This window comes from Anguilla rostrata, chromosome 14 (assembly GCF_018555375.3).
Source record: "Anguilla rostrata isolate EN2019 chromosome 14, ASM1855537v3, whole genome shotgun sequence".
Taxonomy (NCBI): domain Eukaryota; kingdom Metazoa; phylum Chordata; class Actinopteri; order Anguilliformes; family Anguillidae; genus Anguilla; species Anguilla rostrata.
Window position 1 is genome coordinate 35913904 of NC_057946.1, and position 25815 is coordinate 35939718.

Genomic DNA, 25815 nt, shown 5'->3' on the forward strand with positions numbered 1-25815 from the left:
CCACACACTCTCTAACACACACCCACACACACACTCAAACACACACACACTCACTAACTCACACACACACTCAGACACACATATACAGACAAACACACTCACGATATCCATGTAACTGAAGGAGAAAAAACACCCCAACCAAAGCAGAATATTTTTTTTCCAAAAGGAGGCATCAAACATACACTGAGTTTATTCCCTGCATTTTAAATGGTGTAAGGTTCACATGATTTTAGGCAACCAGGGAGAAACAATGTAGAACAAAGTACAATAGAGTCTTGGCCTTTTAGTACACACACATGTGCCATCAATAAAATGTACACAGCCATAAATTGGCAAAAGGACAAACATCTAGAAAGAACAGTTCCACGGTTAAAATGTCTAAACAAAGTGCAAATATGCCACATAGCAATTCAAATCCTTTCAATCTGTGTAAATTAATTAGACAGAAAACTCAAAATAGCAAATGAATTACTGCAAAAAAGCTAATTACCGTGAATGTAAAATCCATAGAGAATGCAGACCACCTGAAGTTTCAGACGGCACACATTTAACGCGTTAGAACACTTTCACATCGTACATCTTTCCTTACATCAACACTGAGCAAGCCGAGCAGTTTGGCTTCAATATGTGCCGTATTTATTCGGTTTAGCAAGTGTCGTCGCGTTTGCGCTCAACTGAACGAAGACAGTCTCGCTATGGCTTTTGCCATGACAGTCTAGCGGCAATTTTGAAGCCAACGGCTAGCTAGCTAGCTCTCCATGACAGAACACATATCTCAGGGCGAAACGGACTCCTGGCTGGGCTGGGACTAGAATTTGGCGGCCAGGCGGTGTCTACAGTGTGGGGTATTTGCTGCTTGTTTCATCTTTATTACGGGCTGGAAGTGGTGGTTTTCCAGCTGTAGTCGACCCTCATATGTTGCCAGGGAAACTGCACCTCTCTGACCTTTCATTTTGAATGCAAAACGTCTAACAAACATAAGTGTTTGAATTGTTTCACAAGTTTAACGAATCCACGACTAGACGCTTGGTTATATGATTTTAATGGAGTCAGAGGGAGGTTCTTCACCTCCTCATCATGCATTATAATAATGAATATTATATATACATATATAAATATGTATTTAGATAAATATCAATACCTGGCACAACTGCATTGCAGAAAAAAGTATTGTAGCACTATGCTGTAGCAATGTTTTTGCCCGCCTAACACATACACACACACACACACACACGCACGCACACAAACACACACACAGACACTCACTCACACACACGTGCACACACGCACGTACACGCACACACACACACATACACTCACTCACACGCACACACACGCACATACACACGCACTCACACACATGCACACATACACAGACACACACACGCACACACACAAACACACACAAAGAAGGAAAGAGCAAAGATCAAATACAGACAGGAGGAAGGGATGGTGTGATTTTACAGGTAATGTACGAGCAGCTGCATTGCCTGCCGGCGAAGGAGCGCACAGCCACAGACAGCCTGTCTCCCGTTCGCAGTAATCTAACACCCTCATTAAGAGCGGACCCAGCAGGCAGCACCGCCCCCACAGTGAACCCCCCACGGAGGGGCAGGGCCAGAGCCAGGATCAGGGCAGAGGGGGGGGGGGGGGGACGTGTCCACGGAAACGCCCGGGCCACAGGTACCTGGCAAACGAATACAAACCGGACAGCGATTCGCCCGTCCGAAGAGCAACAGCACTCCTGTGATAATCCTGCAGCCGCGGCCAGGTTCAGTAGCGCGACACAGCAACCGACAACTTGAGTTCAAACACCCAGGAAAAGCCACACTGATGCCAGCTGTGTCATTCATTTAGATTTGTGTGTGTGTGTGTGTGTGTGTGTGCGTCTGCGTGTGTGTGTGTGTGTGTGTGTGTCGTGCATGTGTGTGTGTGTGTGTTCCAGCTCTGGGCCCCTCCAGGCGTTTCGATGCAGCGATCGTCTCCGTCCAATCCTGTAAAATCAATTCAAATTGACAAGGCCTCTCCTGAAAGCCTTTTTGGAGGCCCCGTCTGCGCGGGCCCTTAATGAAACGCTTTCAAGACACCGAAGATAAAAAAAGGGAGGGAGGAACTCAACACTGAACGGCCCCGGCTGCATTCACAATGAGGGAAGCCTCGCTGAAGGTTGAGCGGCGAGCACGTCAGGGACACGGAAGCGCGGGGGGGATTTCACCCACAGAAGCACGGCGGGTTTTCACACACAGAAGCACGGCGTGATTTCACACAGGGAAGCACGGCGGGTTTTCACACACGGAAGTGTGGCGGGTTTTCACACAGGGAAGCACGGCGGGTTTTCACACAGGGAAGCGCGGGGGGAATTTCACACACGGCAGAAGCACGAGACGCACGGGGGCGAGGAACACCAACATCACCATGGAGACGTGTTCAGTACTGTCACCACAGCAGAGCAAAGCAGGAGAGACTGATGGATCCCATTGGGCAGCCCTTCAACACACCCCAAGTTTGGAGGACAGTACCACAGATGGAAGAACCCAAATTAACCACGTCCCATTTTGGAGATGGGTTCAGATCTGACAGATGAGCAAGCATGTGATATGAATGTCCAGGTCCACAGGTCCACAAATCACACCCCCCCCTCCCCTCAGGCTGATGTTATTAAGCAGCTGACCTTTACCGCAGACCATCGCTACACCGGACAATCGGATGAGGTCACAAAGACAAATAACCGTTAGCATTCAGAGCATTAAGAAGCACACTTTAACGCACCAAAAAGCACATATTCATTTACTCGAAAGGACCAGCTGTGTAGTTTATTCCTTTCACACTTTTGAAAAAGTAAAGAAACATACGAACCAAGATGCCGGTGTTCACTGACTGTGAAACGTTGGCAGACATCATAAACAATGCAGGTAGTAAGATTGTGCAGGACAGGAAAATAAGACTCAGTGCACTGTAACTTGATCTAGTGCAAACATTCATCATACGCTGGCATACACTGATTTACAAAATTGTACTTTTAACGGTTGATATCAGAACTGTTGAAGATCAATTTCTGCAAAGTCACACTGATGAAGTGATAAGGAGGGGGGGTGAAATTATGACTGGCCAAAACCCAGGAAACCCTCACTCGAGTTGCACTGCAGTGGGCATCAATCTTCCCCACCCTGCAAACACACAGGCAGGAAATGGGAGGAGTCTGAGGGATGGAGGGCGCTCGGTGGAGGATGGGGTGCGCGATGGAAGAAAACAAAAAAAACAAAAAAAAAGTTCACAAATGTTTTTTTTTAATCCCCAAAAGTGCTAGAAGATTTACCTCTGGGTTCCCCGCAGTGGAAATGGGTTTTTAGGAGGGTTCTGGGTCATACCTCGCATTCTCTGGAGCCGGAGATGGTGTACGTGCAGGGTCCGCTGCCATTGACCAGCATGTCCATGGTCTCAGAGTTAGTGGGTTTGTAGTCCACATAGTACTCCTGCAGGGGGGAGCTGAGCGTGCGCTCGGCCTCCCGCGGCTTCCTGCGGCGCGTCCGCGCGGCCGCGCCCTCCTGCAGCTGCCGCATGCTGCTGGGGTAGCGCTTCCACGACACGTAGATCACCAGCAGGATCATGGCCACCGACAGGAAGAGCGCCACGCTGCCCGCCACGATCTTGTGGAAGGAGACGTGCTCGAACTCCGGCTCGGGGGCGGCGGGCGTGGCGGCGGCCGAGGGGGGGGCGGGGGCGCCGGCGGGGGGGCCGGCCCGGGATGGCGTGGGGGGCGCGGGCTGCCGGGGCGTTTCCGGCGGGGTCGCCGGGGCGACGGCGGAGGGGCGGGGCGTGGCCCGGCACACGCCGCTGGCCTCCACGGCGTCCGTCACCTTCTCCCCCTGCGCCGCCTTGGGCGCCGCGCAGATCATGGTGGTCTCCTTGTTCCCCTTGAAGTTCCTCAGCCAGGCCACCAGGGGGCAGACCGCCGGGCCGCAGTCCCACACGTTGCCCGCCAGGCTGATGGTGGTGAGGGAGATCCAGGCGGCCACGGCCTCCTGGGACACGTTGCTGAGCTTGTTGGAGTCCAGGTTGAGGGTCTGCAGGTTGGGCAGGCTCTGGTAGACGCTGGCCTCCACCGCCTGCAGGTCGTTGCCGGACAGGTCCAGCTTCTGCAGGGAGGTCCAGATCCAGGTGAGGCCCTGGCTCATGGAGCGGATGCGGTTCCACTGCAGGTAGAGCGCCCGCAGGTTGAGCAGCCGCGGGAAGTGGGAGAAGTTGATCTTGGAGAACTGGTTGTGCTCCAGGTGCAGCTCGGTCAGACGCAGCAGGCCCTGGAAGGCGTTGCGGGTGATGCTCCTCAGGCGGTTGTAGCCCAGGTCCAGGAACTCCAGGTTGCGGCAGTCCTGGAAGAGGCGCACGGGCACGCTCTTCAGCGAGTTGGAGCGCAGGTGCAGGCTGAGCAGCTTGCGCAGGCCCTGGAACTGGCCCGGCTGCAGCGCCTGCAGCTTGTTGTAGGACAGGTCCAGGTTGCGCAGGTTGGGCACGGGGTGGAAGGTGGTGTTGTGGAGCTGCGTGATCCGGTTGGAGCTGAGGATGAGCTCCTTGAGCCGGCGGATGCCGCGGAAGGCCTGGGCGTCCACGCCGCTGATGTAGTTGTGGTCCAGGTAGAGCCAGATCAGCTGGTTGAGGCCCACGAACTGGCCCGCGCGCAGCCCCGCCAGGCTGTTGTAGCGCAGCGACAGGCCCTGGCAGCCGCCGGACATGTGCTTGGGCACGTCGCGGAAGGCGCTGGACTCGCAGTACACGATCTTCCCGTCGCAGCGGCAGCTCCGGGGGCACGGCTTCTCGCCCCGGCACCACCCCGCCAGGAGGAGGGCCTGCACCAGCAGGGGCACCAGCAGCTTTCTGCCCTGGAGGAGGGAGCCTGCAACCAACAGGAAGGGTGAGGGGAGGGGAAGGGGAGGGGAAGGGGAGGGAGGATAAGTTAGATCCCACGAGCTAAAACGCTAACACCTCGCATTTACCCATCAGACCTCGAGGCGTCAAAGTGCCCCGGAACCATTCCCCCAAATATTTCGGTGGCAGAATGAGAGCAGGCGCGCGGAGAGCAGCGGCTTAGCCTCCTCAGAACACCGCCCGGAGACTCCGGGGGGGGGGAAGAGAGGAGGGACGATACGTCTTTTTTTAGCTGATGAGTCTTTTTTTACCCCCCCTTCGCTCGTTCTCCCGAAAGCCTCAGGAGGGGCGCAGTAGATTAGCGGAGGCTAGCGGGCTCCACGGTATACACGACTGATTTCACAGACAGACGAAACTGTATAACGGAATACTGAATTCACAAATTAGCCGAAACTCTGTGCTATAGCACATCTGATAATCCAAGAAGACAATGTGCATTTCTATCTGTGTCTATCAAATATAGCCTGCACAGTATTACATACATTTAATTTTTTAAAACTCAGATCCACATTGGCATACTGAAGTAGCGCATTATCAGATGTGCTATACCATTGTTTCAGAAAATTCAATGTTTGGGTGTCAATTCAATTTATTTTGCATAGCATTTTTTTTTTACAGAGAACAGTCACAAAGACACTTTTTAGAGAACCAGAAGCAACACGGTGCAGAAACCAGGCCTGGAACCAGGTGTGCATTTGTATCTGTGTCTACTGAATACATCGTACAGTACGCACATTATATTTTCAGATCCACGCACCACAGGAAAAACACATTGCATTCACAGTGCATTACAGGTCCTCAAAGCTGAAAAACACCAATAATACTCTGGCAGCTATTGTTGCTCCAGAATGATGACCACAAACGCACTGAGATGGGGGGGGGGGGGGCATTTCATGGGTTTGAACACTAATGGATTGCCTTTATCAGGGTCTCCACACTTACCTAAGCCACAAATTCAAGGATTTAGCCCTTTCAAGGTCTCGTTCCCCCAAATTCAAGGACCCATAAAAAATGCAGAGTGGGCTAAATCATAGATGTCTACCACAATCGATGCCTTAATATGATCTGTACCAAATGGCAACGACCTCAATATCCCTGAAAATTAAATGCTGTACCAGGATTAGCTCGTTCAAACCTCAATAAAAGCCCAGGCCATTTTGAGTAGAATGCACTTACTGAATAAATTTCAATTAATATGCACTACATAAAACACGGAGATGAGCCTATTCTTCCTGAGGACCCTCAAAAAAATTAAAGCACTAAAAAGTACACCCGTCAAAATTTTGTTTTATGGAAAAACTTTCAGGTTTCATTTTATATAAGTCCGAGAATTTTCAAGGATTTTCAAGGGGCGTGAAAGCCTTATTTATATCGGCCATTTTGACGTCTTAAATCACTCCAAGGACAAAATGAAAACAGCAGCCACGGCATTCGGGCTATTACTGCGCAGGCACACTGACCACACATCAGCAGGGGCGGACAGGGACCCGCTCCTCAGCCCAAAAACGCCCTACGCTGCAGGAAGCGCGATCGGACTTTAACGAGCGCCGCGAGTCCTGACCTCGGTGTTATTTCACACATGCCACCCCCTCCCACCCCCTTCTCAATGGACTAGAAAGAATTAAAGTCTAATAAAATATGATAACAATAACGGAAGGAGATCTTAGAAATGCGCTCGTGTTTCTGCTCATCCGAGCGTTCGCGTGCTGGCGCAGGCAGTCAGCTGGTGAGGTCAAGGTCGAACATCCGGTTCACCGAGCGCCTGGCCCCGTCCTGCTGTTGCCCCGCGCCTTAATCGCCGAGCCTCCCAGCACCAAACCGAGTTTTGTGATCGCACAAATAAACGCCTAAACAAAAAAAAAAAAACAAAAAAAAAAACAAGCAAATGAACAGATAAAAAAGTGGGGGGGAAGCAGAATGGAATTGGTAAGTTCTTGGTCCGCAGGACTCCAGGCAACACAAGGCCCCAGTGAAACAGGAAGTGACACGAGAATCCGTTTCCACGGCATCCAAAAACCCCACTAGTCTAATTTCCCACACAACCCCCTGCTCAGGTGCACAGAAATTCAGAACGCATTTGACCTCAAGGACACGAGAGGCTTTGATGTTTGAGGCATAACAGTCATCGCAAGTCGGATTTCAAATCAAAATTCAGATGATGGTGTTTGCACACAAAATCCCCCCCTTGCTTTACCAGTTTCAGCCTCTCCCTCCCCATTCAGACACGAGCAGGCACTAAAGGATTTTGAGCTTCCACAAAGTTAATAAAAAAAGAAAACTTCACAAAACTCTGAGGAAATAAACAAGGAACTTCTGTAAGCTATAAGGAAATTACAAAAACAATGAGAGTGAAATAAAAAACATAACAAGAAAAGATAAAAATTTCAATGTTTACCTTATATGACAGCAACAAGGAACGCAGGAAGAATGTCAGATTCTGCATGTCTTCGCACATTACACTTAATGCCACTTATTAGACCACTTGTACAAACATTTTATTTGTTTCAGGAAAAAAGTATTTTGCCTAACAGCCATAGCAACCGTCACTGCTAAACCAAAATTCTCCACGTTTGCCGCGAACGTATTTAAATTAGGAGACGCTTAATGTCAGTGAAAACGTTTTAAAGTCAAAGAACTGTGACAGACCATGTAATTTTGGTCAACTGCCATTTTGTCATGTCATGCTAATACATTTAAAGAGTGTTGTCGAGCGGTGGAGAGTTGCTCACAGGAAGGTAATACGCTGTGGGCAGTGTGATAGTTTGCGGTAGTGACAGGGCTTGCTTCAGATAAACAATAAGCGTGAATTTCCCTGACAAACAGCACCTTGCCAGGCCATTGCGTGACCCATTGCTTTTACGACGCATCCATTTGCTTTTAAGGTGTGAATTCTACAACAAAATAAATTCTAAACTAAAGGCTGTTTTTGCCTTGCTCCTCTCACTATGGGCTTTTCCCAGGAAGGGCAGATCTGTCTCAATCAGCGCTACTCAATGCCAGCAACAAAGATAAAAGAGCCTATATTTGATCTTGGTGGTTGGGATGGGTGAGGGGTGGGGGGCTGCAGAGAGAAATGTGTGTGAAATTGTGTGCAACACTGAACACTGAGTGAGAGTATGAGTGAATGACAGTGAGAGGGACAGTATATGCGTGTAGTGTGTGTGTGTAGGTGAGAGAGTGTGTATGTAGTGCGTGTGTAAGTGAGGGTGTCTGTATGTAGAGTATGTATAAGTGTGAGGGTGTATGTACGGGGTGTGTGTGTAAGTGGGCAGCAGTGTAGTATAATGGGTAAGGAGTTGGTCTTGTAACCTAAAGGTCACAGGTCTGATTCCCGTGTATGACACTGCCGTTGTACCCTTGAGTGAGGTACTTAACCTGCATTGCTTCAGTATATATCCAGCTGTATAAATGGATGCAATGAAAATGGTGTGTAAAAAGTTGTGTAAGTTGCGCTGGATAAGAGCGTCTGCTAAATGCCAGTGTAATGTAAGTGAGAGAGTGTGTATGTGGAGTGTGTGTAAGTGAGAGTGTGTATGTGGAGTGTGTGTAAGTGAGAGTATGTATGTGGAGTGTGTGAGAGAGAGTATGTATGCAGAGTGTGTGTAAGTGAGAGTGTGTATGTAGAATGTGTGTAAGTGAGAGTGTGTATGTAGAGTGTGTGTGTGAGAGAGTGTGTATGTAGAGTGTGTGTAAGTGAGAGTGTGTATGTAGTGTGTGTGTGAGAGAGTGTGTATGTGAGAGTATGTATGTAGAGTGTGAGTGAGAGTGTGTATGTAGAGTGTGTGTAAGTGAGAGTGTGTATGTGGAGTGTGTGTATGTGAGAGAGTGTGTATGTAGTGTGTGTGTAAGTGAGATTGTGTATGTGGAGTGTGTGAGTGAGTGAGAGAGTATGTATGGGGTGAGTAAATGAGAATGAAAGTGAGTGTGTGCCAGAGTGTGATAGAGTGTGTGTAGAGTGTGTGAGTGAGTGAGAGAGCATGTATGGGGTGAGTAAATGAGAGTGAAAGGTAGTGTGTGCCAGACTGTGAGAGAGTGTATGTACAGTGTGTGAGAGTGAGAGGGAGTGTGTGCCAGACTGTGAGAGAGTCTTTGTAAGTGAGAGAGTGCGTATGTAGAGTGTATGTAGAGAGTGTGTATGTAGTGTGTGTGTGAGAGTGAGAGGGAGAGTGTGCCAGACTGTGAGAGAGTGTATGTACAGTGTGTGAGAGTGAGAGGGAGTGTGTGCCAGACTGTGAGAGAGTCTTTGTAAGTGAGAGAGTGCGTATGTAGAGTGTATGTAGAGAGTGTGTATGTACAGTGTGTGAGAGTGAGAGGGAGTGTGTGCCAGACTGTGAGAGAGTGTATGTACAGTGTGTGAGAGTGAGAGGGAGTGTGTGCCAGACTGTGAGAGAGTGTATGTACAGTGTGTGAGAGTGAGAGGGAGTGTGTGCCAGACTGTGAGAGAGTGTATGTACAGTGTGTGAGAGTGAGAGGGAGTGTGTGCCAGACTGTGAGAGAGTCTTTGTAAGTGAGAGAGTGCGTATGTAGAGTGTATGTAGAGAGTGTGTGTACAGTGTGTGAGAGTGAGAGGGAGTGTGTGCCAGACTGTGAGAGAGTGTATGTACAGTGTGTGAGAGTGAGAGGGAGTGTGTGCCAGACTGTGAGAGAGTGTATGTACAGTGAGAGAGTGCGTATGTAGAGTGTATGTAGAGAGTGTGTATGTACAGTGTGTGAGAGTGAGAGGGAGAGTGTGCCAGACTGTGAGAGAGTGTATGTACAGTGTGTGAGAGTGAGAGGGAGTGTGTGCCAGACTGTGAGAGAGTGTGTGAATTTGCATTCAGTCCCTTTGTGATGTGAGAGTCGCTCAGTGCTCCTCGGGTTTTGGCAGGCCAGTACAGGCTGAGCTAAGCTCAGGCCCTCTCCTAGGAGAATGGGAAATTACTCTGGGTCCTGCAGGGCTTATTCCTGGAAATCAGGTTTTATTTCCATCGCTTTGGGGATGTGAGCCTCTCTTAACTTCCTGGCGATTCTCGAGCTTTGCTGAGGTGTACCTCTGTCTTCAGTTCTAGCAGAGTGTAGTGTGAGAACATGCTATTTTTATTGGCAGCCATGTTCTTCTGTGTTAGCCCCTCTCTGCTGCCAGGCTGCACGCGCGATCACAAGCCCATACTTTGCACACGTTCATCTTTGATCAAAATCTCTCAGTTCTGAACACATTGACTTTCACTTTCTATTCGTTACTCTTTTTTAGGTTTTTCCAGGTTGGTGCTTAACTTTCTGCCAGTCAAAGTACAAGGAGAGCAGGATTCTAACCCTGGCTGCGTATTCCGTGGGATAGCTTTGTCAGGCCTTCCTCGCTGACCAAGCGTAGCCGAACAGGCTTGCACAGCATATGTTAGCTAACATGCTATTTCGTCTGGTGCCAACCATATGCCTGTTCCATATGCGTGTGTTCAATTCCCCCTCCTTGTTCCATGTTTATCTTTTAGTGTTTACAGATGGTTAGAGCTATGGGGTGTTGAGGACAATTTGGGGTACATTAACTGTCTGCTCGAAAAATGCTTTTTTAATTTACTGGAGTTTTTATTTTTTTCCCCCCTTAACATCACAATGACAAAGCTGACAGGAACCAAGCTGTTTTGCTGGCCAAAACCCCAGATATTTTTTCCCCCTCTTTTTTATAAGCAGTTTTTAATGAGGTAATGCCAACATATCTCTTCAAAAGCTGAGCACCTCTGATGTATCCAACGTCAAAATGTGGAAACTTCATCTTCCATATCTTTCACTCTGCAGACACTTTGGTCTAAATGACAGAGGCGACCGCGTCCAATGGACATCCTGTCGTGTGGTACACAGATTTCCTCCCCGGTGTAATGACCGCACAACATGATGGATGGCACCACGCTTGGTTTCACCGCACGGTTCCTTTGAAACCTTGAAGAGATAAGACGAAAAGCCCACAACAGGAGCCACGTTCGCATGCGGAATATTTCATCATTCCGAATACATTCATTCCGACTGAAGATTCCGAATGAGCCAATTACATGCACGCTGAACAAAGTGATCTGATTAGGGTGTGTGTTTGTATGTACCAGTCACGTAAACGGAATAAATCTTCTGACGTGCGCAGAACTCCAAGCTCTAGCAGTAACTTTTCTGACATACGCTAAATGTTTTTTGACTCCCATTGGGGAGTTTTTTCTTTCTGCCGTTTGAGGGTTTTCTCCCCACTGGGAGTTTTTTTTTTTTACCTCATCTGCTTGCTATTTAGGGGTTCAGGCCTGATGTTTGCTCCGTTTTCTCTTTTTGCTTTGTCTCTTGTCTTGCTACTTGCAACTGTAAAGCGTTTTTGTGACAGTTCTCGGTAAAAAGCGCTATACGAAAAAAATCTGAATTGAAATGATCTTGTGTTTGAATACACAATACACAATTTTAATATAAATAAGGCTATCTCCAAATATGTGTTGTGTGGCGTGTACAATATTTGCATTGATACTGTTTGTATGGATCAGTCAGCAATGACGGCAGAATATAATTATCCTGAAATCATTAAACAGGAGAAGGGGAGTGAGCGCAAGAGCAGTTTTACCACAATGCAAATTAGCAGGGTGCTTAAACTCAATGCCCCTGCCTCCCCCTAACACCAGAAGTGATGAGTGTCTGCAGCAGACTGGCGGGAGAAACCTGCCCTTATAGAGTTTAGGGATCTGGAACGGATGTGAGGACGCGACCGTAAGTCACTCCACTAGTCACGCGAGTCGTGCTCGTCCTGTACGAGCAAGGCAGCCGTACAGAGTATGTGGCCAAGTCTGGCGACAAATACGCAACCGTGCTGTCAAAAACAAGCCCAAACCAGTGGAAATAACCTACATCACCATAAAAAACAAGCCCAAACCAGCGGAAATAACCTACATCACCATAAAAAACAAGCCCAAACCAGCGGAAATAACCTACATCACCATAAAAAACAAGCCCAAATCAGCGGAAATAACCAACCACACCATCTAACACAAGCCAAAACCAGTGGAAATAACCAACCATGCCATCAAAAACAAGCACAAACCAATGGAAATAACCAACCACACCATTAAAAACAAGCCCAAACCAGTGGAAATAACCAACCTCACCATCAAATAGAAGCACAAACCAGCAGAAATAACCAACATCGCCATCAGAAACAAGCCCAAACCAGTGAAAATATTCAACCACACCATCAAATAGAAGCACAAACCAGCAGAAATAACCAACATCACCATCAGAAACAAGCCCAAACCAGTGAAAATATTCAACCACACAGTCATAAACAAGGTAAAACCAGTGAAAATAACCAACCTCACCATCAAAAACAAGCCCAAACCAGCAAAAATAACCAACACACCATCAAAAAAGGTAAACCAAAACCGCGCACATCAAAACAATCCAAACCACGATGCCATAAATAAAACAAGCCGAAACCAGTGAAAATAACCAACTACGCTGTCAAAACGAGCCCAAAAAACTGCAACCCACAACATATTTCGAGCCATTTCAATCCATTTTTAAAAAAATAAATAAATAAAAAACCAAGCCAAAGTCGTGTATTATAGCGGACTTAGCAACTCTGATGTGGAGTCATCTCAAATCGACATCACTTATCCAGTGAAATAACATGTATGTGTATGCATTCCATCCAAGAAAAAGCAGTCAGTTAAAACATTTAAATGACTAACATCAAAAGGTTTACACAACTCTTTTCTATCGGAATGGGATACGCTGTTTCCAATTGAGGTGGTATACATGAGATATTTTTATTCTGATTGGGTTGGGATGCGAGTAGTCATGGAATGCGAGGCTCCGTGTAAAAACAGCTAGTGTCACAAAACCCTAAGCTCCTCATCCTGAGACAGAGTTCAGATGTATTGAATTATAAAATGCATGTTAACCGCCTACATTTTTTTCTTTTTAAAGCAAAGATTTGTGTAGCAGTTCGTTTTGGGCAGAGAGTTCGGTAACAGTGACTTGGGGTACAATGCAATTTGAACAGCAATCTGGGGGTACACTTCACTGTGAACAGCAGTCTGGGGGTACACAGCACTGTGGACAGCAGTCTGAGGGTACACTTCACTGTGAACAGCAGTTTGGGGGTACACATCACTGTGAACAGCAGTTCTGGGGGTACACAGCACTGTGGACAGCAGTCTGGAGGTACACAGCACTGTGAACAGCAGTCTGGGGGTACACAGAATTGTGAACAGAAGTTATGGGGGTACACAGAATTGTGAACAGCAGTTCTGTGGGTACACAGAATTGTGAACAGCAGTCTGGGCATACACAGCACTGTGAACAGCAGTACTGTGGGTACACAGCATTGTGAACTGCAGTTTGAGGGTACACAGCATTGTGAACAGCAGTTTGAGGGTACACAGCACAGTGAACAGCTGTTTGGGGGTACACAAAACTAATAAATAAATACTACAATAAGCTTGAAAATGATACATATACAGTGCCTTCCAAAACCATGGGAACAGTAAAGTGAAATTTGTTATTTTTGCTACACACGCAAGTAAATCAAAAGATGAATATGAGATGAATATACTATCAGCTTTTCTTTAATGATATTACATGGATATGTGTCTTACCATTTTATAGAAACGGTTGTTTTGTGTTGGGTCCCCCCATTTTCGGCTGTGCAAAAGTAAGTTAACAGATGACTGACAGGTGTTAACTGTTGCTCAGGCATTTCCTTTTGCGTGGACTGTTCACACAAAGAGCAGTGAGTGTCTAGTCTTGGTTTAGCCTTTGTTTACATCTGTGGAGACTGCATTTTGAGTCAGAAGGCATCATGAAGACCAGACAACTATGTCTGAAAAATAACTGATCTGTCAGCTAAGAGAACAGGAGAATTCAGAAGGATTGCACATAAACTGGGTATATCAAGTCCAGCAGTTTGGAAAGTCTTGACAAAGAAGGAACCCACTGGTGACCCTGAAATAAACACTGTACCGGTCAGCCAAGTAAAACAAATGCATTTTATGACAGACAAATCCAAAGAGATGTGAAGAAAAAACCCAAAACAATAGTCAGTGACATCACCAGCAATCTCAAGAGGACAGGGGTGGAAATGTCACAAGCTACCATTCGCAGAAGACTTAGCAAGCAGAATTATAGAGGTTACACTGCACCGTCTGTAGTGTAGAGGTATAAGCACTTGCCTACCACCGCAGGCAAGTGCTTCCCTTGGTTCAATCCCTGGCAGCGGTACTTCTGGCTTGGCCAAACGTTCCTACGAACACAATTGGCAAGTGTTCGCGGGTGGGAAGCCGGTGAGGGTATGAATCCTGATTCTTACATTAGCAAGGTTGGTCGAGGCGCCTGTAGGGAGGGGATCTGGGGGAGATAGTGTGAACCTCCGCATGCGTTACACTCTCCCAGTGAAACTCCTTGCTGTCAGGTGCAAAGAAGCGGCTGGTGACTCCACGTATAAGAGGCGGGGGAGACATGTGGTAGTCTACACCCTCCCCAGACCAACAGAGGATAGCGCACCGACCAGGACCGTGATTCACACAGGGAATTAGTATAATGGCTAAATTGGGGAGAAAATGGTAAATAAATGAATAAATAAAGAAACAAGCCAGAAGATTTCTGGAAGAAAGAAATCTTCTTATGGACATATGAGACTAAAATAAACGTTTGGAGAAAGGAAGGAACAGCTCATGATCCAAAGCATACTACTCCATCTGTGAAATATAGAGGGGGCAGTGTCATAGCTAGAATATGTATGGCTGATTCTGGAACAAGCTCTCTCATCTTTATTGATCATGTAACAAAGGATGGCAGCAGTAAGACGAATTCAGAAGTGTACACAGATTTTGTCGAGCTATGTACAAAGAAATTCCTCCAACTTCATTGACCGTTGCTTCATCCTACAGCAAGACAACAACCCCAAACAATTCATCAGTGGGAAAAAGCAGAAACATTTTGGACTGGCCTAAGTCAGTCACCTGACTGAAATCCAATGGAGCATGTATTTCACTTGCTGAAGAGGAGACTGAAGACAGAAACCCCCGAAACAAAGGCCTTATCAAAGAAGATACCAAACGATCAGTGATGTCAATGGGTCACAGACCTGGTGAAGTTATTGCATTTAAGGGCAACAAAATATTAGACTTCATCGCTTTAAAGCTGCAGTAGCTAACTGTTTTAGAAAGATATTGGGGAACAGTCGCTTAATGAGTAGCAGTCATAGAAAGCGCTGCTGTGAAGGAAATCCAGCCCCATACCCTGCGCTCATACCCTCAAATTCTGTTTGCATCCGGTTCGGATTCGGTCCAACTTTTTGCTTTCAAAACAAAAGTGGTTTATGTAACTCTATCGCCACTCTGCAGGATACTCCCAATCCAGGATCACTCTTATCACATGTATCCTTCTATTTTGATCCTCTAGCATTTACATGTTACACTTGTACCTTCATCCAGAACTTATCTCCGCCAGGCGGAGCCTGGAGGGGATCATACGTTTGGTCGCGTGCGTGCGTGTGTGTGTGTGTGTGTGTTTGTGCGTGTGTGTGTTTGTGTATCTGTCCACAGGCGCAGCTAATCTCGCATACTACTGGGCCGATCAGCCTAATATTTGTTGTGCATACTGACAGCAGGCCAAGGACCTGAATTCTGGAATATTTTGCAAATCGGTCAACGACAAGTATTTTATTTGAATTTATTTCCATCATTGTTGTCCATTGAAACAGATTGAGTGCTAACTCCTAACCGACTGCTAGGGGCCGCAAGTGATCAACAGCTGCTTCCATTTGGAATGCCTGGCGGAGATCTGCACTCTTCTAGTATTGCAGTTGTATTGTAATCTTGATGTTGTAGGTCTATCATATCTTGTCATCATGTCTCATTCTAGTTTGACTTGTCATAACTTTCTGACATAACCTATGCTTAATGTGTGAAGTGGACTTGATGTTCATGGCTATGGGTAACTGCTACATAATTAGTATTGTACCTTATCGGACCTGTGATTTACAGTTGTCCAATGACTTTCGGTATGCACTTAGTGTACGTCGCTTTGGATAAAAGCGTCTGCCAAATAGATGCAATGTAATGTTATAACATGAACCAATCAAAGAGTTAGGCTTGTTCATATCGCGAACCAAGCAACAATGAGAATGAACTTGCACGTTCACATAACAGTACACACAGCTAAAGCATAGCAAATATTGAGATAAAAAGAGTTACACCTATCGTAGTTTTACCAGCTATGTAATGAAAAAAGAAGAAAATAAAACTGGATAGAGCTCACTCTAAAACGAGCGTAAACGTAGGAGCACAGTCCAGAAGGTGATGAGAGCTCAGGGAGTGGGTGGAGTCAAAGATGGACGTGGAGCTCGCATTGTTTGTGCTGGACAGGTAGGACTAAATTTCAGCACTAATTCAACTGGACTTACTGCTTGCCAGCCAATTAAGTAAGTTACCTTCACTGAATTTAGCCACCAAAGTAGCATGTACCTATTATTAATGTGACTTAATTCAGCGGCTAGTTCTTGGAAGAATTAAATATTTGGTAACGTTATCTGTGTGGTACATGAAGTTAGGTAGATTACCTATGCTAGCTAGGTAAGCTAACGTTACCTACTGGATAGATCACATTAGCTAGAACCGGCAAGATATTTACAGTGAGCTCAATGATTTTTGGGACAAGGGCGTATTTTTCCTTGATTTAGCTTTGTACCCCAGATTTACATTTGTAATCAAACAATTCACACATGGTTAAAGTGCACATTCTCAGTATTTATGTAGGGTATTTTATACATCATTTATGGGTTTCACCATGTAGAAATTAGAGCATTTTTATAAATAGTCCCCCCTTTTCAGGGCACCATAAATTGTGAAATACAGAGCCAAATCAAGGGAAAAAATGTTCTTTGTCCAAAATAGCATGGAGCTCACTGTATGTATGTATATATATATATATATAAAGGGTAACATAATGCTGTTATACGTAGCCCACCAAACACCCACCCCTCAATCCCCCGTATTCACCACCACTAAACCCACCCCGACCCCCAAGAGAACAGCCTGTAATCCTACTAATCTCCAATTATAAGAGGACTTAACAAGCCAGCATGCTGATAGCCAGCAATGTGTGCTCAGTCCCAGCATGCTTAGGACCACTATTCCAGCATGTTTAGGGTCTGTATCCCAGCATGATTAGGGTCTGTATCCCAGCATGATTAGGGCCTGTATCCCAGCATGATTAGGGCCTGTATCCCAGCATGATTAGGGCCGGTATCCCAGCATGATTAGGGCCTGTATCCCAGCATTCTTAGGGCCTCTATCCCAGCATGCTTAGGGCCGGTATCCCAGCATGATTAGGGCCTGTATCCCAGCATGATTAGGGCCGGTATCCCAGCATTATTAGGGCCTCTATCCCAGCATGCTTAGGGCCGGTATCCCAGCATGATTAGGGCCGGTATCCCAGCATGATTAGGGCCGGTATCCCAGAATTCTTAGGGCCGGTATCCCAGCATGATTAGGACCACTATCCCAGCATGCTTAGGGCCGGTATCCCAGCATGATTAGAGCCGGTATCCCAGCATGATTAGGACCACTATCCCAGCATGCTTAGGGCCGGTATCCCAGCATGATTAGGGCCTCTATCCCAGCATTCTTAGGGCCTGTATCCCAGCATGCTTAGGGCCTGTATCCCAGCATTCTTAGAGCCGGTATCACACACATGTTCCTTTCCTTCAACTGATCCACTGCCTGGAGTGAGAGCACCGATTCCCCACAGTGGGGTGCTCTTGTGAAGACCGGAAAGGAACTTGGGACCAATCAGACATCTTTTATCTGGCACCCCAAAAAGTCGACATTCACACGTCAATATCAGTAATAATAACTGTTTAAGCTTTGCTAAAACCAGTCAAAATGAAGGGACATTGTGACCTAGTTTACATGTCTATGAAGAGCACCTGTCTCTGTCTCTCTAAAGATGGTCTTCCATCAGACCAGGGAGAAACAATGAGAACCGCCTTTGCTGATTTTAAATCACCCTGAGCTTTGCACGTCTGCAGGCAAGACCGCTGCAATCCAAGGTCCTCTCTCCCTGGATGGACATGACCACGTGAGTACAAAAGAAACTTCACTGAATCTGTAGAAACATTTGAACCAAGTTTGCCAGTTTTGCAACTAGATTGGTGTGACAAGCTCAAACTTCATACCATTTATGTAGCCTTTTCCCCATGTAAGAAAAGGCTAAAAAAACAACTAAAATAGAGTAAAATAAGACTGTCCCAAGAAAAAGCCCTCTGTCCCAACTGACAGACTTAAATAGGCTGAGCCATCAATTGCACCTGGTTTCAATTACACATTAAATGCAATTCAACAATTAAATTAAATCAATTTAACAATAATTACAAACAATTAAACAATTAACAGCCGAGTGAAGGGCCACTCCTTCACACCCCGAAACAATGGTATCAAGTGACCTGAGCTGGTATTATCACTTCTCCTAACAATGGGGAATCATGGTCTTGTGCAAGTAAAAGACATTGGGCCTCATTCTCAAAGCCTTTCTTAAAGGGGAATTCCACAATGTCCTCCAGATTAAAATGAGCTCTCAGCCGGCTTTCTACCTGTAGTGAGAGCAGAGATACAGCTACTACTGCACATGCTCCAGGTATCACAGGCTTTACTAAAGACTACAATGGGCGGGTACTTGCAGTACATGGGGCGGGGGGGGGGGGGGGGGGGGTCAAACAACACCAGTCACAGGTTGCAATCCTGGCTGAATACAAATGGAGCCTTTGACTTTGTGCATATCCGAGGTGAGTCAGATGATGACCTTAGCAATTCCATAAAGGCCTTCCAGCTTCAGGGTCGTGTGCAAACATCAGCCACCTATCCCTCACCACAAACGCATCTGTGCAATCCCTAAAGATGCACTCTCCCACCAACGCACGCTTAGCCAAGGAATCCAAAAGCAGCACATTGTCAAGGTCTGGGTTTGACTGTGTGCTTGTGGGTCTTTTATTGTCTTCATTCATCATAAGAAGTCACTTATTTAAATAAACAAAATTAATTACATGCTTTCCCAAGAAGTTTATTATCACAGACTAAAACTTATTTGAAAACTAGGTGTGAAAAAATACTATTGTACCAAAATAACACAAAAACAAGAGTGATGATGAAGATGAAAACTAAACTGAAATCAAAATTGAAAACTAAACTAAAATACAAACTATAGCAATTTCCTATTTAGGCCTATAATTGCACCGATAAACATTTTGTTATTTGAGGTCCGTTACTACTTAAATTCACTTTGGAAAGCTTCTTCTGCATAATATGCCTTTATGCTTGTTTCCAACCACATGCGGATTTTCATCATACCAAAGAACAAATTCAGATAAGAAAAAATTCTGAATGAATGCCGAAATGTATGAATGCCCATACGTCGAAGCTCCAACTACCCTGTACTCTCCAACAGACCCTGAATGGTCTTGATATCTGGGTAGAGGAGCACAAAATGAAACTCAACCCAAAGAAATGTAGTTTTACATGTCACCCACAAGGCATCCACCCGCCCTGCCGACTCTCTCCATTGACCAGAACATCCTGGAAGTCTGTGACACTGTCAAGGTCCTGGGGGTCACCATCCAGAGTAATTTGCGTTGGGACGGTCAGGTGGACCACATGCTGACTTCAGCGAACAGGAAGCTTTTTGCTCTGCATCGCCTGAAGAAATTTGGTGTCCGAGACCCAGAACTGGTTTCCACCTACACAGGCTACGTACGCCCGGTGCTGGAGTATGCAGTCCCCGTCTGGCACAGTTCCCTGACTACAGACCAAGCTAAAAGGCTGGAAAGCACGCAGAAACGAGCTTGTAAAATCATACTCAGGGTACCCAGAGGCTCTCTGCACTCTGGGATTGTGCACTCTATCAGAGAGACGCACTCAACTGTGTCTTGGCTTTGCCAGAAAGCTGCTAAAGTCCAACTTCAGTGACTGGCTACCCTCCCTCAGGGAGGAGCTCACTAGTCGTCCGACAAGGAACTCAAACAAACTGGCCATCCAAAGATGTCGAACTGAGAGATACAGGAGATCACCAATCCCCTATATGTGCAGACTCCTAAATGACAGCGGATTTTAAATTTGGGATACGAGATTAGATCTCAGCTTAGATAATTGCAACATTTCAAATTTTTAGTCTACTTAGTATTGATGTTTTATTGTAACAGCAAAATAATTCAGTGTTTTTAATGACAACTGTCTTTATGAACCTGTAATAATGCTGAAAGGTCAATAAAAATAAAAAAAATAAAAAAAATGTATGTGGGAACATTCTTCTTGACGCTTCACGATCAAACCTGCTCATGAGCATGTTTTGTGAATGAGGCCCATTAATTGTATATTTTCTGCAAAATCATTTTTAAAAAATGCGACTATTCTACAGGTTTTACATGGTTTTGTTTTCATGAAACATTAAATAATGGGTGGTAATTTCATTAACTTCTCCTTACTAAGTTGTCAGACCCATTGGACATACTGCCCATACCATTACAATACAATACCCCCAGACCATACCATTATACAATAGCACCAGCCTATACCATTATACAATCCTGCCAGCCTACACCATTATACAATACAGCCAGCCTGTACCATTATACAATACTGCCGCCTATATCATTACACAATACCACCAGCTCATACCATTAGACAATACCGCCAGCCTATACCATTATACAATACTGCCAGCCTATACCATTACACAATACCACCAGATCATACCATTAGACAATACCGCCAGCCCATAATTCTGTCAGCCTATACCCTTATACAATACGTCAGCCCATTCCATTATACAATACCACCAGCCTATACCATTATACAATACTGCCAGCCCATATCATTTTCCAATACCTCCAGCCCATAATACCACAAGCCTATACCATTATACAAGACCACCAGTCCATAATAACACAAGCTTATACCATTATACAATACCACCAGCCCATAATACCACAAACCTATACCATTACACAATACCGCCAGCCTACACCATTATACAATACCGTCAGCATATACCATTATACAATACTGCCAGCCCATTCTATTATACAATACTGCCAGCCCATTCCATTATACAATACTGCCAGCCTATACCATTATACAATACTGCCAGCCTATACAATTACACAATACCACCAGCCCATACCATTACACAATACCACCAGCCCATAATACCACAAGCCTATACTAGTACACAATAGCACCAGTCTATACCATTATACAATACCACCAGCCCATACCATAATACAATACCACCAGGCCATAATACCACAAGCCTATACCATTACACAATACCACCAGCCTATACCATTATACAATACCACCAGCCTATACCATTATATAATACTGCCAGCCCATTCCATTACACAATACCACCAGCCTATACCATTATACAATACCACCAGCCCATAATACCACAAGCCTATACCATTACACAATACCACCAGCCCATACCATTATACAATACAACCAGAGAAATATAGGGGATTCATGGTTTGATGTCCTGCAGTGTTACACGTTCACTGGTTTGTGGCCATGTTGCATACAGCCATAATGTAAACGTAAAATAGGACGACATTTAAATACCTAGCAAACTAAAATAGAAACATATTAAATACTTAGGATTCTATAATAAACATTTAAGTATGTAAGAATGAATGGTATTGTAATTATAAGTTGATGCAGCGCTCCATAAAAATATGGTTTTGCATAATTGGTATACCATCAAAAATGGCCTGGGATGTTGTGAAACCATTTCCTCTGGATTTGAACTGATTGTGTTCCATTTGACAAGCTGAGCAAGACTGTGCCTGGATCCATTATGTTTGGCACAAATTAAGTTTCCATACAATGCAGGAAATGCACTTGCTGGCATATTATGCACTAATATCGCTGCTCTGACTCAGTGCTAATTGATTTCATTGGGAAGGGAAGGTGGTTTCACCAAACAACAAAACAAAAGAATCTTTTGTATTGTTGCAAGCGAATTTATAGATAATACACTGACTTGTTTCATAATATTGTATATTATAGCCAAATCAAGTTTTCATGTATTCATGTTTTAAAAAAAATCTAATATCAATAAAAATGATCACAAAAAAAAAATTAATCTCATCTCATTAACGGGTTGTGTCTTAGTCCTGTTCTCCAGTGTTCTGTAATGTCCTGGTTGTGTCTTAGTCCTGTTCTCCAGTGTTCTGTAATGTCCTGGTTGTGTCTTAGCGCTGTTCTCCAGTGTTCTGTAATGTCCTTGTTGTGTCTTAGTCCTGTTCTCCAGTGTTCTGTAATGTCCTTGTTGTGTCTTAGTCCTGTTCTCCAGTGTTCTGTAATGTCCTTGTTGTGTCTTAGTCCTGTTCTCCAGTGTTCTGTAATGTCCTTGTTGTGTCTTAGTCCTGTTCTCCAGTGTTCTGTAATGTCCTTGTTGTGTCTTAGTCCTGTTCTCCAGTGTTCTGTAATGTCCTGGTTGTGTCTTAGCGCTGTTCTCCAGTGCTGTGTAATGTCCTGATTGTGTGTTAGCACTGTTCTCTAGTGTTCTGTAATGTCCTGGTTGTCCAGGGTTAGGGTTAGGGTTAGAGACATGTACTCATCACATATGGCAGCCCTGCACAATTTCAGAATGAAGCCTGGCATGAACATTAGTGCAAGTTGGACCAGAAAAGACATGACATCCTGTCAGAGGATGGCTGAGAACAATCAGAAGATTCCGGTCGGATGATAGGCAAGAAAATTAAAGTCCTTAAATAGATTCAAATAATAACCCACCCAACCCCCGCCCAACATGCTTACAATGCTAAAGGTATCTCTTTAACCCCACCCAAAGAACACCAACGGAGGCAGAGCAGGCCCACACAAAGCACACATTATTGTCTGTGAAATAGCGGACGGGGTACTTTCCTCCACCTATGTGGTCTCAGGGAGCCTGCTTCCGTAAAAACACTGCTAATCCCAGATTGCTCTGCATGGCTCCTCTGTTCACAAGGAGATAGCTTTCTCATCCCTTTTAATCCCCTAAAAGTGTGGATAATTCAATTTCACTCAATTCAAACCTGTACCAGACTTGGGGCACTACTCCATCCTACCCTAATGTACTGCATGAACTGCCAATCATTTTATTTATTTATTTAATTTCCATGACACTTAAAGAAAATAACATTTTTGTAACAATTTTACATTTTTCCTCAAGTCCATCAAGTCTTAGTAGAAGTGTAATGATAGATTCTTATTTAATCCTCCAGTGGTCCTCAGGGTCAGAAATGACCCCATCCTCAGTTTGACAGCAGTGTAAAACCCCAAATATTTTTTTTCCTGCTTGGAATTTGATGGCTTTTCCTTGACTGACCCTAACATTAGAACAAGTTAAACATTGCCCTTTTTCTTTTCTTTTTATTTATAAAAGTGGTACAATCAGGGTACAAGGATTGTCTTTTTTTAACCCTGCAGTTATGAAATCATAACGTAATCAAGTCATAATCAAGGTTCCACACATCTGTTACAGCAAAAAAAAAAAAAAAACAATTATGATGTTGGTGTTTTAGTAAAACGACTGTCTTGGGCTGAAACAGAGTCTCTCAAGACTGTGAAGTCGGAAAACAGTTATTCACCGATTTACTGATGAGTGACGGGTCATTTCCAGTGTGTCCCACACATTGATTTTATTTTGGCGGCCCGCCCAAATAGATTTGCCCCCACCCAAAAATATTTTTTTTGTATTTAACGTAGACTCGTGGTATTCCAAACACAAAGTTTGTGGTGTTTGTAACAACATGAAGTAATATGATATTCCGAACACAGCGAAGTAGTGGGGTTTTTTTTGTGTGTGCTTTTCGCAATAATTATTGGTCCAATTCACATCAATCAAAGTGTTTTAGCATCTCTGAGAGCCAATGAACAACCACAGTCACAGTCAACCTCATTCATCAGGAGAAACCCTGCCACCGTGAGTTAGGGCAGGGCGATACATTGCATATTCAATTAATATTCAATATCATTTTGTTGGGGATATACAATTAAGCTAGAATATTAAGCTTGCGCATTTTGCGCATTTTGTGTGAGGCCAAATTAGTTTCTTGATGACCCGGCCAGTGGACTGCATAACCACACAGCAAGCAGTAGATGCAGGGGAGAGTTTGGGGTTTTTGTTCATTTACTCAGAAAATACTTAGCATAGCACTCTGAAATTTTACTTCTAACAGCTTTGATGTCAGTGGCCATTACCCGTTTCAATGACGTCCATAACTTAATAAAGATACCAAACTAAAAGTAGGCCGATGACATTCATACAACCTAGTCGGTATCATTGTAACAGAGGTGGAAAAATGGTGACAGTAAAGTAAAATGGCCGATAATTCAGGAAGGTTTTTTTTTTCTGCACACACTAATGTTAATCAAGCTAACACATTTCCAATGGTAATATAAGACCAGCCACATCCTCAGATTATGAAGCATTATGAAGGCTTTATTCCAGAAAAAAAGATAAATATAAATAATGTGCATAAATATTAACTTTGTAACTTACTGTGAAGTGAGTTGTGGTAACATTCAAATCGATGAGGAAAGCTGTTTTTGTTTGTTTCTTGACACCCAGGTAAGCTTTTACAAAGAAAATGCAATACAGACCAATCTGGTGTGAGCTTATTATAAATGCCTGTGCCCAGGTGGCTGTTTCTTTTCTGTTAACCGCTTGGAGCATCCAGAAGATGAGGCTATGTGAATGCAGCGAGCAAACTGAACACATTTAGCATTAAACATTGTACTAATTAAAAAAGTCGCACATGCTGATGAGTACAATTAATTTCTTTAACAAATATTAAACACTGTGATGTTCTGTGTAAGGACCCACACGCAGACCAGGGAAATCCAAGAAAACGTTGTCTTTAATCAGTGCGAAGTTCGTAGCCAGGTGATCAGAGAGAGTGCGGTACAGAATCGAGTTTCCAAAAGAAAAGTAAAAAGACAGGCAAAAAGTCAAAAACCAGGAGATCAGAAAGAGCGAAGGTACAAAGGGGCAGGCAAAAGAGAAGTCAAAGAAAAGCGAAGGTCGAACCAGATCAAACAAAACCAAAAGGGGCAGGCAAACTCGAAGTCGGGCAAAGGGGTGTCGCAAGAATCTCAATAAACAAAGGCTTACAAATAATCGGCACAATGAATATGATCAACGTTCTGACAGGGACATGGTGGAAAAGACTGACATTTATACACTGGGGAAGGTAACAATCAAGGAGGGGTTACGTGAGTGAGGGCGGAGTAACAAACAACATCCAGGTGAAGAACATTAGGATAACTAATTAAATGACAGGGGACTGACAAAACGCGGACTGGAATCACATAGACAACAATGATAACAGACGGCCTGGGTTTAGCAGGTAAAACACGTGCAGAGAGAGAGAGGTGCAGTTAGAGCAAGAGACAGGTGCAGGCAATTGCAGAACTCAGCGTTAGAGCAGGCTAGAAAGAAAAGGGGCGGAGCTACAGCGCAGCATGGAAAAGGGGAGACTGGTTAATGTATTAGTATAGTGATCTAAACTATCAAAAACCCAAAACTAGTGTGTGTTAGTCCATTAGTAATATTCACATGTTAGTATATTAGCGAGGTTAGTACTTTACAATCTATAAGTTAGTAGGGATTAGTAGAAATTAGTAAAACTAGAAATCAGCAGGAAGAAAGTAAAGCGAGACTGGAAAGAAGGGGGGAAACCACGAAAACCCGGAACCACCCGAATAGTGAAATCACACAAGTACAGGGGAGTGAAGCAGCTCAGAGAACACAGACACAGAGACAGTACTGGGGAGACAAGTGACCGGGAAATACAGACTACAACAGTACCCCCCCCCTAGGAAACGCCTCTTGGCGTTTTCACCGGTGGTA

At 44.8% G+C, this 25815-nt stretch overlaps 1 protein-coding gene across 2 annotated transcripts in view; it reads right to left on the reverse strand.

Moving 5' to 3' along the window:
• Nucleotides 1-25815, reverse strand: part of LOC135239560 (leucine-rich repeat transmembrane neuronal protein 4-like) — a 131916-nt gene that overhangs the window by 94538 nt on the left and 11563 nt on the right. Inside the window, exon 2 of one of the 2 annotated variants that reach the window (XM_064308295.1) lies at nucleotides 3369-4891. In XM_064308295.1, coding sequence (XP_064164365.1) covers nucleotides 3369-4891 — 1523 coding nt within the window. Of the gene's footprint in view, nucleotides 1-3316; nucleotides 4892-25815 lie in introns of both variants that reach the window. The other variant, XM_064308296.1, reaches the window with a different exon arrangement.